This window comes from Mustelus asterias, chromosome 9, assembly GCF_964213995.1.
Source record: "Mustelus asterias chromosome 9, sMusAst1.hap1.1, whole genome shotgun sequence".
NCBI classification, from domain to species: Eukaryota; Metazoa; Chordata; class Chondrichthyes; order Carcharhiniformes; family Triakidae; genus Mustelus; species Mustelus asterias.
The window spans coordinates 102,192,928-102,213,760 of NC_135809.1; the positions used below are offsets into that span (position 1 = coordinate 102,192,928).

General features: G+C 42.2%; 1 protein-coding gene across 4 annotated transcripts in view; it reads left to right on the forward strand.

Moving 5' to 3' along the window:
- The window catches only part of tmem41b (transmembrane protein 41B), a 46,550-nt gene that overhangs the window by 21,590 nt on the left and 4,127 nt on the right, over positions 1-20,833 (forward strand). For 2 of the 4 annotated variants that reach the window (XR_013498770.1, XM_078220710.1), the window contains exons 4-7: positions 266-359; positions 4,754-4,858; positions 6,862-7,000; positions 17,074-17,098. Coding sequence is in view for 2 of the 4 variants with exons in the window: in XM_078220710.1 (XP_078076836.1) it covers positions 266-359; positions 4,754-4,858; positions 6,862-7,000; positions 17,074-17,098 (363 nt within the window). In the remaining 2 variants the exon portion in view is untranslated. The remainder of the gene's footprint in view (positions 1-265; positions 360-4,753; positions 4,859-6,861; positions 7,001-17,073; positions 17,099-20,833) is intronic. The other 2 variants (XR_013498769.1, XM_078220709.1) reach the window with 1 other exon arrangement.

Below are 20,833 nucleotides of genomic sequence, written 5' to 3' on the forward strand. Positions count from 1 at the left end.
ATGGTAAGGTTGTGATTAGTTGTCTAATTTGCATGCCTAATGTTAACTTAAGATTTGTTCAATGTTCAGGTCACTGTTCCAATATCATCACATGACTAAAACGCTGCTATGGTGTCATTATTCTTGCTGATATGGTGAATGTGTATGAATACATTAAAGGATATTTAAAGTACAGTATTCATGATAGAGTGCAACTGTGTGAATTTAAGATATTGTTGCACAGCGTACCATATTTTGCAAAATAATCCTTGACCTTATTCTCCAGTTTACAGACTTTTGCCATACCTGGTTCCATATTTCTTAGCATCCTCTCAGGGTTTTTGTACCCATTTCCTTTAGCATTGTTCCTCGTCTGTCTGGTAAGCTGATAAAGTGGAATAAATTTATTGTTGATAATATGGAACATTTGTTCTCACATGCTGGAACTGTATAAAACATTAGTTAAACCACAGCCAGAGTACTGTGCGTGAATCTCGTCACCACGTTACATTCACGCTAGAGAGGTTACAGAGGATGTTTCCTGGAAAATAGGTTTTATTGCAAGCGGAAAGATTGGATAGCTGGAGGTTTCCTTTTGAACATAGGTGGCTGAGGGGAGACTTATTCATGACAATCATATATTAATAACCTTGAGTTTCAATTTTCTCCAAGTCTACCTGATATATTTCCATAATCTTATAAGATCTCTATCAGATCACCATTCAGTTTTCTGTTTTGTAGTGAAGCGAGTCTCCAGCCTGTTCAACCTCTCCTGATAGGTTTTAGTATCATTCCAGTAAATCACTCTTTTTCTCCATTGTCTCTATCATTTTTGTAATATGGAGACCACAACTGTTCACAGTACTCCCAAGTATGATCTACCCTAGATTCTATGCAAGGTTAATGCAAGCTTGATTTACAGCTCAAGAAGTGAACCACAGTGCTTTGTTTACTTTTTGAATAGCCTGGCTGTATTAATATATGTTGCTGCTGTAGTGATTTATTATCAGTACCCAGGGATTCTTCTACACCTTATCCCGAAACTGAATGTTCAATGTAATAATTTGTCTCTTTAGGATGTGTCACTACACACCACCCCTCTATCATTGAATTGTTACAGTGCAAAAGGAGGCCATTCAGTCTAGCAACCTTCACGTTGTTTCTATTCAAATAATCATCTAATGCCCTCTTGAATGTCTGATTGAACCGGTCTCCAATGCATTCCAGACTCGAACCACTCGCTGTACGAAACCACTCTCTCTTGTTGCATTTGCTTCTTTTGAATTTTACTTTAAATCTGTGTCCTCTTATTCTTGATCCTTTTATGAGGGGCAACAGTTTCTCCCTATATGCTCTCTCCAGCTCCCTCCATGATTTTGAACATCTCTATCAAATCTCCTCTTAGCTTTCTCCTCTCCAAGGAGAGCAGTCCCAATTTCTCCAATCTACCCTCATTACTGAAGTTTCTCATCCCTGGAATAATTTTTGTGAACCTCTTCTGCACTGTCTCCCATGTATTCACATTCTTCCTGTTGTGTGGTACCCAGAACTAAACCTAATACTCCAGCTAAGGTCTAACCAATGTTTTGTGTAAGTTCAGCATAACTTCCTTGCTCTTGTACTCTATGCCACTATTAATAAAGCCTAGGATACTGTATGTTTTATTAGCTGCTCTCTCCATCTGTCCTGCCACCTTCAATGATCTATGCATATGTACACTCAGGTCCCTCTGCTCCTTTAAGTTGTATCCTTTATTTTGTACAGTCTTTCAATGTTCTTCCTGCCAAAATGAATTATCTCGCACTTCTCTACATTTAACTTAATCTGCCACCTGTCTGTCCATTCCACCAACTTGTCTATGTTCTTTTGAAATACTGCTCTCTCCTCCTCATAGTTTACAATATTTCCAAGTTTTATATCATCAACAAACTTTAAAATTGTCCCCTGTGCATCAAGATCCAGAACATTAATGTATATCAAGATGGGTAAGGATAATATTGACCCCTGGGGAACTCCACTGTAAACCTTCCTTCAGTCCGAAACGTATCCTTCATTGCTAACTGTTTCCTATTACTCAGCCAATTTTTGTATCCAGTTTGCTACTGTCTCTTTTATGACTTTTCTCAAGTATGTTGTGAGGTAACATATCGAAGGCCTTTTGGAAAATCATGTAAACCACATCAACAGTATTACCCTCATCGACACTTCCTGTTAACTCATCAAAAAAGCTCCAGTAAATTAGTTAAACATGATTTTCCCTTGAGCAATGCATGCTATTTCTACCTAATCACCCAACATGTTTCCATGTGACTGTTAATTCTATCGTGAACAATTGTTTCTCGAAGCTTCCCCATCACAGTTAAATTAGCTGGTCTGTAATTGCTGGGCTTATCCTTTTTGAGTTACGGCTTTGTTTGTAATTCTTCAATCCTCTGCCATCTCCCCTCAGTTGAAGGGAGACTGAAAGATTATGGGGGATTACTATCTCAATGGAAACAAATTAAAACATGCTACCGTGCAAAGGGACCTGGGGGTCCTTGTGCATGAGACGCAAAAGCCCAGTCTGCAGGTACAACAGGTGATCAAGAAGGCAAATGAGATGTTGGCCTATATCGCGAGGGGGATAGAATATAAAAGCAGGGATGTCTTGATGCACCTGTACAGGGCATTGGTGAGGCCGCAGCTGGAATACTGTGTGCAGTATTGGTCCCCTTATATGAGGAAGGATATATTGGCATTGGAGGGAGTGCAGAGAAGGTTCACCAGGTTGATACCGGAGATGAGGGGTTTGGATTATGAGGAGAGGCTGAGGAGATTGGGTTTGTACTCGTTGGAGTTTAGAAGGATGAAGGGGGATCTTATGGAGACTTATAAGATAATGCGGGGGCTGGATAGGGTGGAGGCGGAGAGATTCTTTCCACTTAGTAAGGAAGTTAAAACTAGAGGACACAGCCTCAAAATAAAGGGGGGTCAGTTTAAGACAGAGTTGAGGAGGAACTTCTTCTCCCAGAGGGTGGTGAATCTCTGGAATTCTCTGCCCACTGAGGTGGTGGAGGCTACCTCGCTGAATATGTTTAAAGCGCGGATGGATGGATTCCTGATCGGTAAGGGAATTAAGGGTTATGGGGATCAGGCGGGTAAGTGGTACTGATCCACGTCAGATCAGCCATGATCTTATTGAATGGCGGGGCAGGCTCGAGGGGCTAGATGGCCAACTCCTGCTCCTATTTCTTATGTTCTTATGACCAGTGCCCCTGCAATTTCCCCCCTCTCTTCCTTCAACATCTTTTGAGTGCATCTCATCTGGTCCCAGTGCTTTGTCAACTTCAAGTTCAACAGTTTATCTAATACCTCATCAATTTTGAACCCTTCGAGTGACAAGGGTTTCCTCCTCTGTCACCATGGCCTGGGTGACAACTGCTTCCTTGGTAAAGACAATTGCGAAGTATTTATTTACCAATTTAACCATGCCTCCTGCCTTCATATGTAAATCTCCTGTTTGGTCCCTAATCGGCCCTACTTACACCCATCCAGTTAGTACAGGAAAGCAATCTAGGGTGACTTTTCTTCTCTTTCCTGTCCCTAACTTCTGTTGTAAAGGCAATGACTCATGGAGTATGATTCCAAAAGTACAGACTGCCCCAAGTAGTAATTTTTAATCTGTGAACAGAAACAATGATAAGGATTCAATTACACTTTGTGCAATAACTGAACCCAATTGTTCCCTTGTGCAAAGCTCACTCATGCATTTTTCAACAGAAAATGGTGATTAAGAATGATAATCCTGATTATTTTCCCATCTTTTCCCTCCCCAGGGCACTAAGGCCTATTGTAATTCTCTAGCCATTTCCATGGCTGAGTGCCAACTCTGAACAGACAGGGGATCAAAAGTCATATGGGGGTTTCTTGGTCTGTATGACCCATAAACATGGCTTCCTAGCAGCTGCTTTTAAGTAGACTTGGAAAATTTAACTTTTGACCTGTAGCCAGCAAGATGTGCACTTCACAAACTGATGGGCTGGTTTAGATTCTGTGCATTTTAGTAGCAGCTTGTGAGCCATTCGTTATATTTTTTTGAAAGAAAGCCTTTTGTCTTGCTAAATCTCTTCTTTCTGATATTCCTTCTTAATATTGCAGTTCTTAATCTACCTTAGGCTGTCTTTTTATGGCTAGATTTGCAGCTAGAAATTATTTTGACTACTTGGAGACACCAGTGTTGATGAAACTAACAAAGTTTAGGCCGAATAATTTGTTAAATAATGAAATTAAGGGCATACAATAAGAGGATTAGAATTCTTGAAGTGAAATGCATATATAACCCCTTGCTACTATTGCACTGTACATTTAAAGGGTATTTGTATGTCTCCTCTTTAATCCATGTATTATGATTGAGGGTAGCAGTTTATTCTCAAAGCTTGCTTTTGTTCTGCATTCTTTTGTATTTGCTCTCTTGTAGAGAGTCAACATGGACACCACAGGCTGAATGGCCTTCTTCCACACTTTGTGTAACTAATTAGTAAAGAGAAATTTATTCTGGGATTTTTGACTTGATTCGCTAGTGGGGAGGGAAGGGAATATTTCATCCAGGAGTCTGCGAAACAGTTAAAGGAACTAAATGGCCGCCTCCTGTTCCTGTGTTGTGAAATACTTCCTGTAGTGGAGGCAAGTTGACAACAATTTGAGTTGTATGTTATGAAATGTAACCACATTTGTGAAGTAACCCTTTTTTGAAAATTAATTTAATATGGATTTTGTTTTTGTGCAATCATTACAGTGTTCTGGGGTTGGAGCTTCCTTTTGCTACATGCTTTCGTATTTAGTTGGACGACCAATTGTTTATAAATATTTGACAGACAGGGCAACAAAATGGTCACAACAGGTAACATTACTTTCATTTTCAGTGATTCAAAGATTCTATTGAGTGATATTAATCAATGTGAAGTTTAGAAGAAGAATGCTAAATAATGTAGCCACTGACGTACGGTTTTTAGAGTGATTTTGTAATGCCAAATGCTGTTCCCAAGGCTTTAATTTATGTTGTGAGGCATTTTGTTTAACATATACTTGATCTTCTAGAGTCACTTGACTTGTACAGCTGCATCTAAAGTCATTGTTAGGCTTCTTATCTGGGTTACTGCATTCCCCACTGACTGACTGCTAGATATAGATGTACAGGCCGATCAACTAAAGAAATACATTACTGTCCTTTATGAAGCAGGCATGAGTGTTAGCTGCTCAATCCCCTCCAGCCAAAAAACTTAAAAAGCAAAATACTGCTGATGCTGAAAATCTAAAACACAAACAAAATGCTAGAAGCATTCAACCAGTCAGTCAGCTTTGGTGGAGAAAACACGCAAGTCTACGTTTCAGATTTGAACCCTCTGAACTGAAAATTTAAAAAACAATATGAGAAGACAATCAGGAAGAGGGCAGGAGAAATTATATTCTAAGGTAACTAAATTTAGAGTGGAGTTTGACCCCATGTACTATAACAAATCATTTCAGTTCTGCAGAAGGGATTACTTCCAAAATGGAAATTTGTCTATTTCCTCAGTGGATGCTGACAGACTTGCTGTGTTTTTTGAATATTTTCTATTTTTGTTTCATGGTTGTTTCCCATGAGCATTAATCCTGTTGACTTTTGCTGATGTGTATTGCCTTGTTTACTTTGCTGACAACCTCAGGGCTGCCATTCCAGACAAAGCTAATGGAAAATTAATGTCAGCATTTATTCATGGTAATGAATACCAATGCCAAAAAGCATCCTTTATTTAGTTTAACTGAAATTATTGGAAAGTAAAATTTGGTCCCGTTTAATATATTTTACTAATGCTATTACTAATCAGTATTTTGACAACACAGAAAACCAATGACATGAAATCCTTCAAATTTGGAAAGAATATTTGCTATGACTGTTCATGCCAAGTCAATTTCTTGCTTTGATCTCCATTTGAGTCAAACTGCAACCTGCATTTACCTAAGTTATTTTTCCTTTCTCTTTAATGGAGAATTGCTAAAGTTATAGGATGTTCTCATATTAGGATGGTGAGATGGTGCTGAATGTTGGAGGTCTAACATTGAACGACAGAGGTAAATTTGCTACGTGATCTGAATGGCCTGTACAAGAAAAGTATAATAAAAGTTATAACATCTGAAGGAGAGAATAAGAAATGGTTAAAGTGAGTCATGACGGATGGTCTCTAAGGCTTCCTTGCAGAAGGTTGTGAGAGACATTAGTGGCACTCTGTAATAGGTTGGCCTTCCATCCTCTTGGAAATACAGAATATGAATATTAAAAAGAAAATTACTTCAAGACATTATTAAAATAATTTAAATATTTTAAGTTGTCTAACAGCTTTAGGTCAAATACCATTCCGAAGCTTAGAAGGAAAGAGAGGAGCAAGGAGCAAAAATCACAGTCTTGCCTTGCAAAGCAGTAGGAGCAGTAAGATTTGGGGTTCATTCCAGATACTTTGCATGACTAATGGACAGTATTGCCCAAGTTGTTGCAAGTGAAGGGGAATGCACGTAATATGGAAACATCCTCATGTAAATAAAATGGGTGTGTGGAATTATTTTGGTTATGCTTTCATGCATTTTCCAGTGGTGTGTCATCAGGGGAGGTCATTAGTTCACCTGCGTGATCTGTCATTACATGATCAAACATACAACTGTTGTGTTAGGAGTATACTCAATCAAAGAAATTATTAGTCAGTGATGTTTTGCTGTATGTAATGTGGCAATGTTATATAACTTAAGTCCATTGTAAACTTGCTAATGAAGTTATCTTTAAAGAAGAGAGTGCAAGAGTATTCATGGCTGAATGCAGTAGACTACAAATTGTGCCTAATTTCCATCTGTTTTTTGAACATTTTCTTACAGGTTGACAAGCACAGGGAGCATCTTATAAATTATATCATATTCTTGAGAATTACTCCTTTCCTGCCAAACTGGTTCATTAACATTACCAGTCCTGTAATAAATGTACCTCTGGGTGTCTTTTTCATTGGCACGTTTTTAGGTAAGTCTGTGTGTTTTCATGGAGAGTCTTTTTTTTAAATTCCATTGATTTGGAAGGATGCTCAGTCTTGTTCTTAGTGAGAACTTATTAAGTATGTGGCTCAGTCTACACATTTTCTAGTATTAGAATCATAGAATCCCTGCAGTGCAGAAAGGGGCCTTTTGGCCCATCGAGTCTATGCCGACCCACAATCCCGACCAGACTCTATTCCCATAACCCCATGTATTTACCCTAGCTAGTCCCCCTGACCGGAATTGAACCCGGGTCCCTGGCGATTTGAGGCAGCATGCCTCTGTGCTGCCCACAGTTTATTAATTTGTTCTCTTCCTGCTGAATGTTTAAACTCATACTTTGTGTTACTTAATGACAGAGTAGTAATTGTTCTCCATGTGGTAGGTTGGGAAAATTAATCTTTCTTGAGGTTTGAAATGGCCCAACGGGACGTGTGATGATGAAAGATTGAAACCAAGTTCTCCATGACAGAGAGCAGAATTTTCCATTCTGGAGAATAAGTGCAGTGGTAAGGCAGGGCAGCACGGTGGCACAGTGGTTAGCACTGCTGCCTCACAGTGCCAGGGACCTGGGTTCGATTCCCGGCTTGGGTCACTGTCCATGTGGAGTTTGCACATTCTCACCGTGTCTGCGTGGGTTTCCTCCAGGTGCTCCCGCCATAGGATTCTATGAAAATCAGCATGATTCTTGCTGGGTGGTGGAGTGGGTACACTTGTTTGATCTGCTTTTCAGCTAATTAATTATGCATCATTGAGTAGCTCAGTAAATCTTGTGGTGGGGTGGGCAAGAAGTCACCTGTCTTGCTGTTACCTCATGGGGTGGAAGGTCCATATTTAAAGGGCATCCGGACAGATATTCATGTACTGTAGGCCAGGAGCTCTGCACTCATCCTACAGAGTCCGCAACTCATACTAGAGAATCTGGCAGATGTGAGCAATCACATTTCAGGACCTACTAGGGCATCTCCGACATTGCCTTCACTCACCTTTACATAAGGGCACCACTTGCAATACACCCATGGTCGGGTCAGTACTTGCTGTTGCAATATTCCATGTTTGTCAGCCTTTTTACCTTTGTAGAGGCCCAACTGCCTCTTGCTGCTCAAGTCCTTTCTTGAGGTTGAGGTTTGGAGTTACAAGTTAGTTGCCATCCACCTCCCTCCCTCCCTGCCGCTGACTGCAGCCGATGGCAAATGACACCGAATGAAGGCTGAGATAATGATGTTACATGATCCATAAGTAAGGAACAAACTTGCTGCAATGCAACCTTCACAACAGCGAGGAGAACATAAGTGAGCATCTATGACATCCGGTTGCCTCAATTATTGGGGTGTTCCTTTAGTCAGCTGTGTGTACTGACCCTGATCTGACTGACTAATCTCTTGGTCAAGGTTTCTTTGGATGTATAATGCAAAACCACCCTTAAACTCGCTCCACCACATCCTTCTGTCAAACACCAACTTTCCACACCCCGCAATCCATCGACCCACCCAATATCACCATTCCCCCCCCCCCTCTGTCATCCTTGAACCTCCCCCTGTTACCATGAACCATATCACTATCCTCCTCGACATGCCTTTCCTCCCCTCAGAGCCGACAGCATTCCCAACCTCATGTCCATCTTTCAGAGCCACCTGTCTAATCCCGCTCTGTGACCCACCCGATGAGGCAATCACCTATCAGTCTCTCACCCTGGGTCTGCCGCTCTACCACATCCCACTCCCCTCTCTTACTATGGCTCTTCCATCCTATCACCAATAGCCTGAGTTCTCCTCCAGGACCCCACTGTTGACACCATTGAATCCCCCCCCCCCCCCAACCCCCATACTTGCCCAGAAACACTTCCTTGGTAAGCCTGCCCATCCCTCCCTTCTCCAGCTTTGGCACTGGGTTTGCTAATTGCACTCAATGAGTATAATTACATGAGGTCTTCAAGAAGGAAAAAGCAACATCTTTGGACCTCCGAGTTGTGGAAGATGAGTTCACCAGGTGCACACCACTTATCCACAATCGTAAACTGAACATTCTAAATTCTCGAACTTATTTTGAAGGGGTGCTTAATTCTGGTGATGTGGCATTTTAATGCAAACCACTCAACATGATTCCCACTGCTGGTGGGAGTGGAAAATTTCACCCAAACTCAGCGGTTTTGTTTCCAGGGGTTGTGTTGATTATTAACTCACCACCCTGGTTCACTTTTATAAAATTTGGATGTATAGACCTGCAGCTGGTGTCATAACTAGTTATCCGATCTTGGCTGGAAAACAATGGAAGCCTTGTCCGTATGATATAACTTCAACACCTGCAACATCCCTGAGACTTGGCGCTCATCAGATTACACCCGAAATTTCTGGGCTAGGTATGTGTAATATCTCCAGGTGAAAGAATGTATACTCTGTTTTGGCCAAACAGAAATTTCATTGATGGATTGCTCAGTAGCTTGCTTTAGAGATTACTGAGCACGATTGAGGTTGAATATCAGCAGAAAGAAAATGATTTGGAGTATTACAAATAAGGGTAAAGAGTACATGGTTAAACATGTAATCAATTTGCAGAAAACAGTCGTTAGGTCAGAGTTAAAGCACTCTGTGCAGTTTTGGATATGTCCTTATAGAAGGAACATTAAGACAACAGCCACTGTTCAGCATAGATTCACCATGATGATGTTGTTAGTGGTGGGAAATTATAGTTATTTGGACAGCTTTTGGATGTTGGGACTATTTACACTGGAGCAGGAAAATCAATAAGTAATATGATTGAGCATTTTCAAGTTCTGAAGTGCTTGTATGGAGTGAATAGAGAGACCAATTCCTGTAGCTGCAGACTATTTTCTCAACTCTTATATGCTTTATCTGTTTTATTTGTTCTTGAGGGTCACTGGCAAGCCCAGCATTATTGCCCATCCATAAAAGCTCTGGAGCTGTTTTGAACTGCTATAGTCCATTTGATGTAGGTACAGCCACAGTGCAGTTCAGAAGGGCGTTCCAGCATTTTGACCCACTGTGCAGGAATATAGTTCCAAATCAGGATGGTGTGTAACTTGGAGGAGGACCTGCAGATGATGATCTGATGCATTTGCAGCCCTTGTCCTTCCAGGTGGTACAGGATACAGGTTTGGAAGGTTCTGTCAAAAGAGCTTTGATTTATTGCTGCAGTGCATCATGTAGATGGTGTACACTACTATTGCTGTGCGTCGGTGGTGGATGGGGCACTGATCAAGTGGGCTACTTTGTTCTGAATGGTGTAGAGCTCCTTGACTGTTGTTGGAGCTGTATTCATCTGTGGACAGTATTCTATGACACTTGTGACTTGTGCCTTGTAGATAGTGAACAGGCTTTGAGGAGTCAGGAGGTGAGTTATTTGCCAGAGAATTCCAAACGATGTTTGCCTACCAATTATGTGGTGCAAATGTTACTTGCCACTTATTGAAGCCTGAATGTTCAGGTTTTACTGTATTTGGATGTGGGCAGGAATTTGCTCATTATGGAATGGCATAGTTCTATCCATAAGCATGATTCTTCTGCTATTTAGTATGTATGAAGCCCTGTATTGTAGTTTCACCAGGTTGAGCACCTAAGTTTTTAGATATGCCTGGTGCTGATCCTGGAATGTGCTTCTACACTCTTCATTGAGCCAGGGTTGGTCTTCTGCTGTGATAATAATGGTATAATGAGGGATATGCTGAACCATGAGATTACAGGTTATGGCTGAATACAGATCTGCTGCTGATGGTCGACAGCGCTCTTAGATATCCCGAATTTAACTGCGAGGCATGTTCTGTGACTATTCCATTTAGCACATTGGTAATGTCATACGGTAGAGGATGTTCTCAATGTGAAGACGGGACGTCATCTCCATGTGGACTGCAGAGTGGTCACTCCTATCAAAACTATTGTGGATTGATGCATCTACAATAGGTAGATTCTTGAGGACGGTCGTTTGCTTTCCTCCTTGTCGGCTCCTCATCACCTATTGGCAGCCTGGTAATGCAATTTAGTAATGCAATTGAACCACTTTTGGTGATGGGCATTGAAGTCCCAAACCCTGTGTCCACGCTATTCTTTCAGGTGATGGTCAACATGAGGAAGAACTGATTCATCAGTGGAGAGAATGGCAGATGGTAATCAGCAGGAGATTTGCTGACCAATGTTTGACCTGATGCCATGAGACTTCATGGGGACCAAAATCAGTGTTGACAATTCCCAGGATCCCTCTGTCCCACCTGTATACAGCAAGAGTTTTAACAACACAAGGTTAAAGTCCAACAGGTTTATTTGGTAGCAAATACCATTAGCTTTCTGAGCGCTGCTCCTTCGTCAGATGGATTGGAAATGTGCTCTCAAACAGGGCACAGAGACACAAAATCATCTGGATGAGCACTTGGCACGTCATAACATTCAGGGCTATGGGCCAAGTGCTGGCAGATGGGATCAGATGGAAGTTCAGATGTTTCTAATGTGTCGGTGTGGACTCGATGGGCCGGAGGGCCTCTTCTGCACTATATGATTCTATGATTTGACATGGGACCACAGAAGGAAACATTAGGACAGGTGACCTAAAGCTTAGTCAATGAGCTACGTTTCAAGAAGCATTTTAAAGAAAGAGAGAGATGTAGAGAGATTTAGGAAGAGAATTCCAGAGCTTAAGGTCCAGGCAGCCGAAGGCACGGCCGTCAGTGGTGGAGTGATAGAAATCATGGATGCGCAAGATGCTCGGATTGGAGGAGTGTTGAGATCTTGAAAGGTAATCAGGTTCTTAAGAGGTTACAGAGATGGTTTGGATCAGGGATTGGCTAGCTGTAAGAAAACAGAGGATCGTGGTTGATGGGAAATATTCATCCTGGAGTTCAGTTACTAGTGGTGTACCGCAAGGATCTGTTTTGGGGCCACTGCTGTTTGTCATTTTTATTAATGACCTGGATGAGGGCGTGGAAGGATGGATTAGTAAATTTGCGGATGACACTAAAGTCGGTGGAGTTGTAGACAGTGCGGAGGGAAGTGGCAGGTTACAGAGGGGCATAGATAAGCTGCAGAGCTGGGCTGAGAGGTGGCAAATGGAGTTTAATGCGGAAAAGTGTGAGGTGATTCACTTTGGAAGGAGTAACAGGAATACAGAGTACTGGCTAATGGTAAGATACTTAGTAGTGTGGATGAACAGAGGGATCTGGGTGTCCATGTGCATAGATCCCTGAAAGTTAGCACCCAGGTTGATAGGGTTGTTAAGAAGGTGTATGGTGTGTTAGCTTTTATTGGTAGAGGGATTGAGTTTCGGAGCCAGGAGGTCATGTTGCAACTGTACAAAACTCTGGTGCGGCCGCATTTGGAGTATTGCGTACAGTTCTGGTCGCCGTATTATAGGAAAGATGTGGAAGTGTTGGAAAGGGTGCAGAGGAGATTTACCAGGATGTTGCCTGGTATGGTGGGAAAATCGTATGAGGAAAGGTTGAGGGGCTTGAGGTTGTTTTTGTTAGAGAGAAGAAGGTTAAGAGGTGACTTAATAGAGGCATACAAGATGATCAGAGGATTAGATAGGGTGGATAGTGAGAGCCTTTTTCCTCGGATGGTGATGGCTAGCACGAGGGGACATAGCTTTAAATTGAGGGGTGAGAGATATAGGACAGATGTTAGAGGTAGGTTCTTTACTCAGAGAGTAGTAAGGGCGTGGAATGCCCTGCCTGCAGGAGTAGTGGACTCGTCAACATTAAGAGCATTCAAATGGTTATTGGATAAACATATGGATGATATTGGAATAGTGTAGATTAGAGGGGCTTTAGATTGGTTTCACTGGTCAGCGCAACATCGAGGGCCGAAGGGCCTGTACTGCGCTGTAATGTTCTATGTTCTAATACTGATTAGAATGCGAATCCCTACAGCCAACCAGATCTTAAAGATACAGACAATGTGGGTGGAGGGAGCATTAAGCACAGGTTAAAGAGATGTGTATTGTCTCCAGACAGGACAGCCCGCAAGTCCAGGAGACAAGCTGTGGGGGTTACTGATAATGTGACATAAATCCAACATCCCGGTTTAGGCCGTCCTCATGTGTGCGGAACTTGGCTATCAGTTTCTGCTCAGCGACTCTGCGCTGCCGTGTGTCGTGAAGGCCGCCTTGGAGAACGCTTACCTGAAGATCAGAGGCTGAATGCCCGTAACTGCTGAAGTGCTCCCCCACAGGAAGAGAACAGTCTTGCCTGGTGATTGTCGAGCGGTGTTCATTCATCCGTTGTCGTAATGTCTGCATGGTTTCCCCAATGTACCATGCCTCGGGACATCCTTTCCTGCAGCGTATGCAGACACTACGACAATGGATTATTGAACACCGCTCGACAATCGCCAGGCAAGACTGTTCTCTTCCTGTGGGGGAGCACTTCAGCAGTTACGGGCATTCAGCCTCTGATCTTCAGGTAAGCGTTCTCCAAGGCGGCCTTCACGACACACGACAGCGCAGAGTCGCTGAGCAGAAACTGATAGCCAAGTTCCGCACACATGAGGACAGCCTAAACTGGGATGTTGGATTTATGTCACATTATCAGTAACCCCCACAGCTTGCCTCCTGGACTTGCGGGCTGTCCTGTCTGGAGACAATACACATCTCTTTAACCTGTGCTTAATGCTCCCTCCACCCACATTGTCTGTATCTTTACGATCTGGTTGGTTGTAGGGATTCACATTCTAATCAGTATTCTGGAACTTGATTTTGTGTCTCTGTGCCCTGTTTGAGAGCACATTTCCACTCCGTCTGACGAAGGAGCAGCGCTCCGAAAGCTAATGGTATTTGCTACCAAATAAACCTGTTGGACTTTAACCTGGCGTTGTTAAAACTCTTACTGTGTTCGCCCCAGTCCAACGCCGGCATCTCCACATCATGACCACCTGTATACCGCAGTGCAGCTATGTCTGTGGGTTGTCCTGCTGGTGATACAAGGGAAGGTGATGGAGGTGTTTGGGACACTTGTTGTAATGTATGTTTCGGTGAGTACGTCCATGTCAGGCTGTTCATTGACTATTCCGTTGGACACCCTCCCGAATTTGGTAGTCCTCAGATGTTCGTGAGGAGGACTTTGCAGATTTGTCTTGGTATGGTGTGCTTTTGTCATTTCCCATGCCTAGGTTGATGCCATGTGGTCTGACCAGTTTTATTTATTTTTTACTTTTATGTAATAGTTTGTTATAATTCAGTGACTTGCTCAGCCACTTCAGAGGCAGTTAAGAGTCAACCACATTGCTGTGAATCTGGAGTCACATTTAGGCCAGAGCAGGTAAGGACACCAGATTTTGTCCCCTCAAGAACATGAGTGAACTGGTTTTCACAAGAATCTAGAAGTTTCATGATCATTATTAATAAGACTAGCTTTTTAATTCCGATTTATTAATTAAAATTCTCCCAGCTGCTGTGGTGGGATGTGAAACGTCGATTTTATCACATATTTGATCTTTGCCTCCTCCTTCCATTTTGAATCCCTCCTCTTTCTCTTTGGCTTCATAAACGTTCCACTCATGATCAGTGCAAACTTCAGGAACAGTATCTTATCGACTATGTAGAAGTTACATCACAGTAACAAGCTGTTTGGCCCAGCTAGCCCCTGTTAATGTTTAATGCCCATATGAGCAATAGATCAAATCATTATGTTCCTATATTATTTCAACCCCTTCATACATATTCAGTCACCACCTGAATGTTGACCATTTCAGCCTTAAACAGTAACCTGAGAGTGAATTCCACATCCCACTGTTGTCCACGTAGACTTTGCTCCTGCACATTGTTTTTGTGCTTAATATTTTAATAGTTCTTAATTTGCAACCCATCTATTAGTGGATACTCTGTTTCTATCTACTATGTCATTTTAAAAATAATTTTGAACGATTCTAATATTGTTCTGCAACCTATCAGTCAAACTGAAGAAAATTTTCAGTGTTGGTGTTTGTACAGTGTTTGTGTTCCCTTGTACTGGCAGAAGCCTTGTGAATCTGCATTATTCCCTCTACAATCTGAAACCAAACCGCACAGAATTTGTAGGCACCTTTTATAGCGGCTCTTTATCATAGAAACCCGACAGTACAGAAAGAGGCCATTCGGCGCATCGAGTCTGCACCGACCACAATCCCACCCAGGCCCTATCCCCATATCCCTACATATTTTAAACCGCTAATCCCTCTAACTTACGCATCTCAGGACACTAAGGGCAATTTTTAGCATGGCCAATCAACCTAACCCGCACATCTTTGGACTGTGGGAGGAAACCGGAGCACCCGGAGGAAACCCACGCAGACACGAGGAGAATGTGCAAACTCCACACAGACAGTGACCCAAGCTGGGAATCAACCCCAGGTCCCAGGAGCTGTGAAGCAGCAGTGCTAACCACTGTGCTACCGTGCCGCCCCTCTAAACCTTGGCATAAAACTTTGAATTCCATTGACTTTTTAAAAAAATGTCATCAACCTGTGATGCTGCCTTTAATAACCTGTACTCCCAAATCCCTCTGCTCTTCCACAGCAGTAAACTTAATTCTATTCAGTATATAATTGCTTTTTTTCATCTCAACAATCTGGCACATTTTAGCCTAATTTCCTCAAGTTATCAGTATCTCTTCTGCAGCTTTCTTTGGCCGTTTCCTGGAGAATTAATTGTGCCTCATATTTTGACAATCTACAAATTGCAACAATACTTCTCAGTAGAAATCAAAATCATCAATATGCACAGTGAATTTAATTGCCCACCCCCAGATCAGAAGCTCATTTATCTTCTAGGAATCCTGCATTGATCTCCAACTGTTGAGCACCTGGAATCATTTTAATTTGCACAGACCAAGGATTGAATCTATTCTGTATGACACAGTTCATCATCACAATATATTTACCCAATGGGCCATTCAAATTTTTTTTCTCCCTGTAATGAAGCTTGAACTTACTACTCAGATGTTGAGTTGGAACAACCTAACCGCTCTCTGCCCAGATTATCCCTATGAGGAAACTAAATTTTCTAATATTACTGATTATGTGGTTAATTGAACTACATCATTCATTGGAGCAGGTATAGGCTATATGTTCCCTCGAACCTGCTCCACCATTCCGTATGATCATGGCTAATTTTCTGCATCAACTCCACGTTCCTGACTACTTCCCATACCTCATGATGCCTTGAGGAATGAAGATTTATCTCAGCCTTGAATATGATGGAGCATCCACAACATTCTGTGGTCGAGAATTCTACATATCTACAACCCTTCTGAGTGAAGAATGTTCTCCACATCTGTCCTAAATAGTCAATCCTTATCCTGCGATTGTACCTCCATGTTCTGGATTCCCCAGCCAAGTGAAACCACCTCTGTATCTACCCAGACAAGTCCCTCCAAAATCTTGTATGTTTCAATTAGATCATCTCTTGCTCTTCTAAACTCCAGAGAGTATATGTCCAATTTACTCAACCTTTCATCTTGGGATAACCCACCCTCTCATCCCAGGAATCAATCTGGTGAGCCTTTGCTGTACCGGCGAGACATAGATATGGAAATCAAAACTGCATACGGTACTCCAGATGTGGTCTCAACAAAGCCCTATACAATTGCAGCAAGACTCCTAGTTTTAAAATCTGAGTAATTTTGGAAAGTCATAACCAGTGTATCCACTATCTCTACAGCTCCCCCTTTTCGAACTCTAGGATGCAGGCCATTAAGTCTTGGGAATTTATCAGCTTTTCACCTTAAGATTCTCATATGTTTTTTCTGCTGATGTTAGTTACTTTACCCTCCTCACGCTTATTAGCCCCTTGTTTACCCTCAATTTCTGGTATGTAATGTGTGTCTTAGATAGACACACATTACATACCAGAAGATAGACACAAAATAGTTGTTTACTGTCTCACTTCCGTTTCCTTATTCCCTATTGTTTCTTCTGTCTTAAGGAACCCACCAACTCTGGCTACTTTCTTTGTATACCTGTAATTGTAAAAGCTTTTAAAATCTGCTTTTATATTCCTGGCAAGTTTTTCTCTTCATTCTATTTTTTTCCCATTTTATCAATTTTCTGTTTTCCCTTTGCTGGATCCTTTATTACTTTTCTTCAGATCATGACTTACTACTTTTCTTCAGGTAAGATTATAAAATCCAGGCCTATGTGTTAGCTCATCGAGATTAATCCTGTGTATAGGATCATGCCTGAAAATCCAACTGTTTTAATTGCTGCTGCATGAAAATATGAGTTTGTAACATTAAACTGTAGTTAACACTGCTAAGTTTAAAGATGTTTCTTGTTTGTTGTGAGCTCTTGTTTTAAAATAAGCATTTAAAATTGTTGTGCTTTGTACATTTTTCCTCTTGCACTGCACTCCATAATAGAAAAGTTGGGCTACATGCCTTTGTGCTTTAAGATGTATGTGCATGTATACATCTTACACATGTGCTACGCCTCTTTTCTCTTGGCATCAGAAAATAGTATGTGTTTAGTTTTTTAAAAATGACTTTTGTCACAGCTTCATTCCAACTCTAGGAACTTGGTTCTCCCCTTACCTGATCCCTCCCGTGCTCTCGTTTTCTGCTCTTTTGAAGATTGATTTGTGCTTGCTGCATTCCACCCTCACAGGACCTCTCCTAGTCCTACTTTATATATGAGAATGACAGTGGCAATATCTGTGCAGAACATGATAATTATTGTCGATCTTGTCCTTGCTGAACATCTCTGCTCCCTACCTACTGGTCCAGTTGAGATGATCTGATTCCGTACAGATCAGGAATCGAACCTGGGTTCTTCTGATCTGTATAGCTAAATATTTATCCTTTTGACCAATATACACACATTAATAAGCCAACAATGTCTTCGCTAACTTAGTCATGTTCATCGGATGGATGATAGCCATATACCCAAAGACAATCTGAACTGGCCACTGGGTTATGATCTGCTGTAGCTGCACAACAAGGACACCCACAAATGAAGATGGTGGACATTAAAACAAAGGAATGAGAATCAGTCACCAGGCTGTCATCTCTGGAGGCTGTGTTTTTCTTCCAATGCCACTCCAGACAAAGTTCAGCTCGCTGAGAAGCAAACCCAGAGAAAGGAAAGGCAAATCCTGCATCTTCTCAGCCCACTGTCATTTTCTGCAGCAAATACAGCAGGGCTAACATGCTGAAGTGGGGCTCCTGAGCCTACCATGCAATGTTTAACAGAGTTAACGCCAAGGTACAAATCATCATTTCACAAGATGGAAATCTGCCAAAGAGTTACCCTTTTGACTGTTGGTCAAATAACCTCACCAATTTGCTTTAACAATCCCATCACTGTTCTTCTCAGATGTAAACTTCCATCAAGACTCTTGGGAGCCTTTCTGAAGCTTCTGATTTAGTGTTGATCCAGAATCCCGTAGTTTTTCATGTTAAGGCAGCGGTGGGTGCATGCAACAGTACCAGTTCAAGGGAACACTTTTCATCCAAGTGCTTTGCTTACTGAAATGATGGTGATTCCTAGCACAGCTGTCATCTTTTAGTTTTTTCATTCTGAGCGACAAGATGAGCCACATTTTCATTGGAAAAACTGATTTCAGTTCCTAGGCACATCTGTGCTGTGGTTCTGTTGCCAATGTCTGACTTACAGAGCCAGCAATGCTATGAAAGATAAAACTAACTATCCTTATAAATCCAGCTGGAGTGAATAGCCAATCTTCCGAACTGCAAATGGTTTCCACAACCCAACCTAATGGCCACCAAGCTCAGTTCAGTCTGATTCATCTTTCTATAACATATCAGCAAATAGAGATACAGGAAATAACGGTTTACAACACCTCTAATTTATTTGGCACTTTTAACATAGGAATGTACCCCCAAGCATTTTACAATCTGACAATTGACACTGAGCTCAAGAAGAAGATGTTGAAAGGGATCCAAAACGTGGAAGCATTGTGAACTGAGAAGGATAGTGCAGAACTTCGAAAGGACATAGGCAAGTTAGTGGAATGGGCTGACAAGTGGCAGATTAAATTCAATGCAGAGAAGTATAAAGCAATTGATTGTTAGAATCTGGAGAGACAATATAAAATGAAGGGTGCAATTCTAAAGTGGGTGCAGGAGCAGAAGAACTTGGGTTATATGTGCTTAAGTCTTTGAAGTAGACAAGACAGGCTGGTTAACAAAGCATACAGCATCCTATGCTTAATAGGGATATAGAGTACAATGACAAGGAAGTTATGTTAAACATGTCTCGAACACTGGTTCAGCTTCGCTGGAGTATTGCATCCAGTTGTGGGTGATACACTTTTTAGGAAAGATGTGAAGGCATTAGGGAGTATGCAGAAAAGAATCACAAGAATAGTTACAGGGATGAGGGACTTCAGTTTTGTAGATTGGCAAGACTGTTTTCATAGAATCCCTACAGTGCAGAAGGAGGTCATTCAGCCCATCGAGCCTGCACCGACAGCAATGCCACCCAGGCCCTATCCCCTTAACCCCACGTATTTATACTACTAATCCCCCTGACACTAATGGGCAATTTAGCATGGCCAAACCACCTAACCCACGCATCTTTGGTGTGTGGGAGGAAACCGGAGCACTCGGAGGAAACCCACGCAGACACGGGGAGAATGTGCAAACTCCACACACACAGTCACAGACAGAATTGAACCTGGGTCACTGGCGCTGTGAGGCAGCAGTGCGAAGGACTGTGCCACCGTTTTCCTTGGGGAAGAGATTGTTGAGAGGAAATTTGATACAGGTACTCAAAATCATGAGGAGTCTGAACAGAGTAGATGGGGACAAGCGGTTTCCATTGGTGGAAGGACTGAGATCAAGAGGACACAGATTTAAGGTAATGGCAAAAGAAGCACTGGAAACATGAGAAACGTTTTCATGTCCTGAGTTGGTGGGATCTGGAATGCACTGTCTGAGTGTGTGATGGAGGCAGGTTCACTTGAGGCATTCGAAAGGGAAATATATTATAATCTGAAAAGTTAGAATATGGAGGGCTGCATGGAGAAGTCAGGGGAGTGGCACTAGATAAATTGCTCCTATGGAGAGCCAGCGCAGATATGACTGGCCAAATGGCCTCCTTCGGTGCTACAGCAATTCTCTGAGGAGAAGGTGCCAGCAAAGGTGCAAGGTCATCGTATTCTTGCTTCTTGCCTCGTTTTACAGCCGATACCGTGGACAAAACGATGTATGTCAATCTGGCAGCAGCAAAACAATAAGGCTGGAATTCCCTGGCTGTTCACACCGGTGGGATTCTCTGGTCCTACTGGTGGCGCACCCCCCTGCCGCAGGTTTCTCGGCGGTGTGGGGTGGTTTCAGTGGAATTCCTATTGATAGCAGTGGAACCAGAGGATCCTGCTACCAGCAAATGACACGCTGAGAAATGTGTGGCTGGAAGCTGGAGAAAGATGTGTGGGTTAGATGGATTGGCCATGCTAAATTGCCCTTTAGTGTCCAAAGATGTGCAGGTTAGATTGATTGGCCATGGTAAATGTATGGGGTTACAGGGATAGGGTGGGGGAGAGGGCCTGGGTGATATATTCTGTCAGAGAGTCGGTGCAGACTCGATGGGCCGACTGGCCTCATCTGCATAGGTATTCTATGATTCTATGAAAGAAGTGGGGAGAGTTGTCATGTCATGCTGTTCTGTTCACCTCTATCCTTTGCTTTAAACAATGAATGAATTTTTCACTGAGGATTCTAGCATTTGGGCAATGTGAAATTTGGTGGATGCTCTTTTGCCTGTATTTACACAGGAAAGTGGAGTTAGTAATTTGTGCGTGTATAGTGGCCATATTGCTGAAGCCATTCAGTTGGTCCAGGAACTGAATTACCCAAGAAAGCAACTGTACTGTTATGACACTGAGCAAA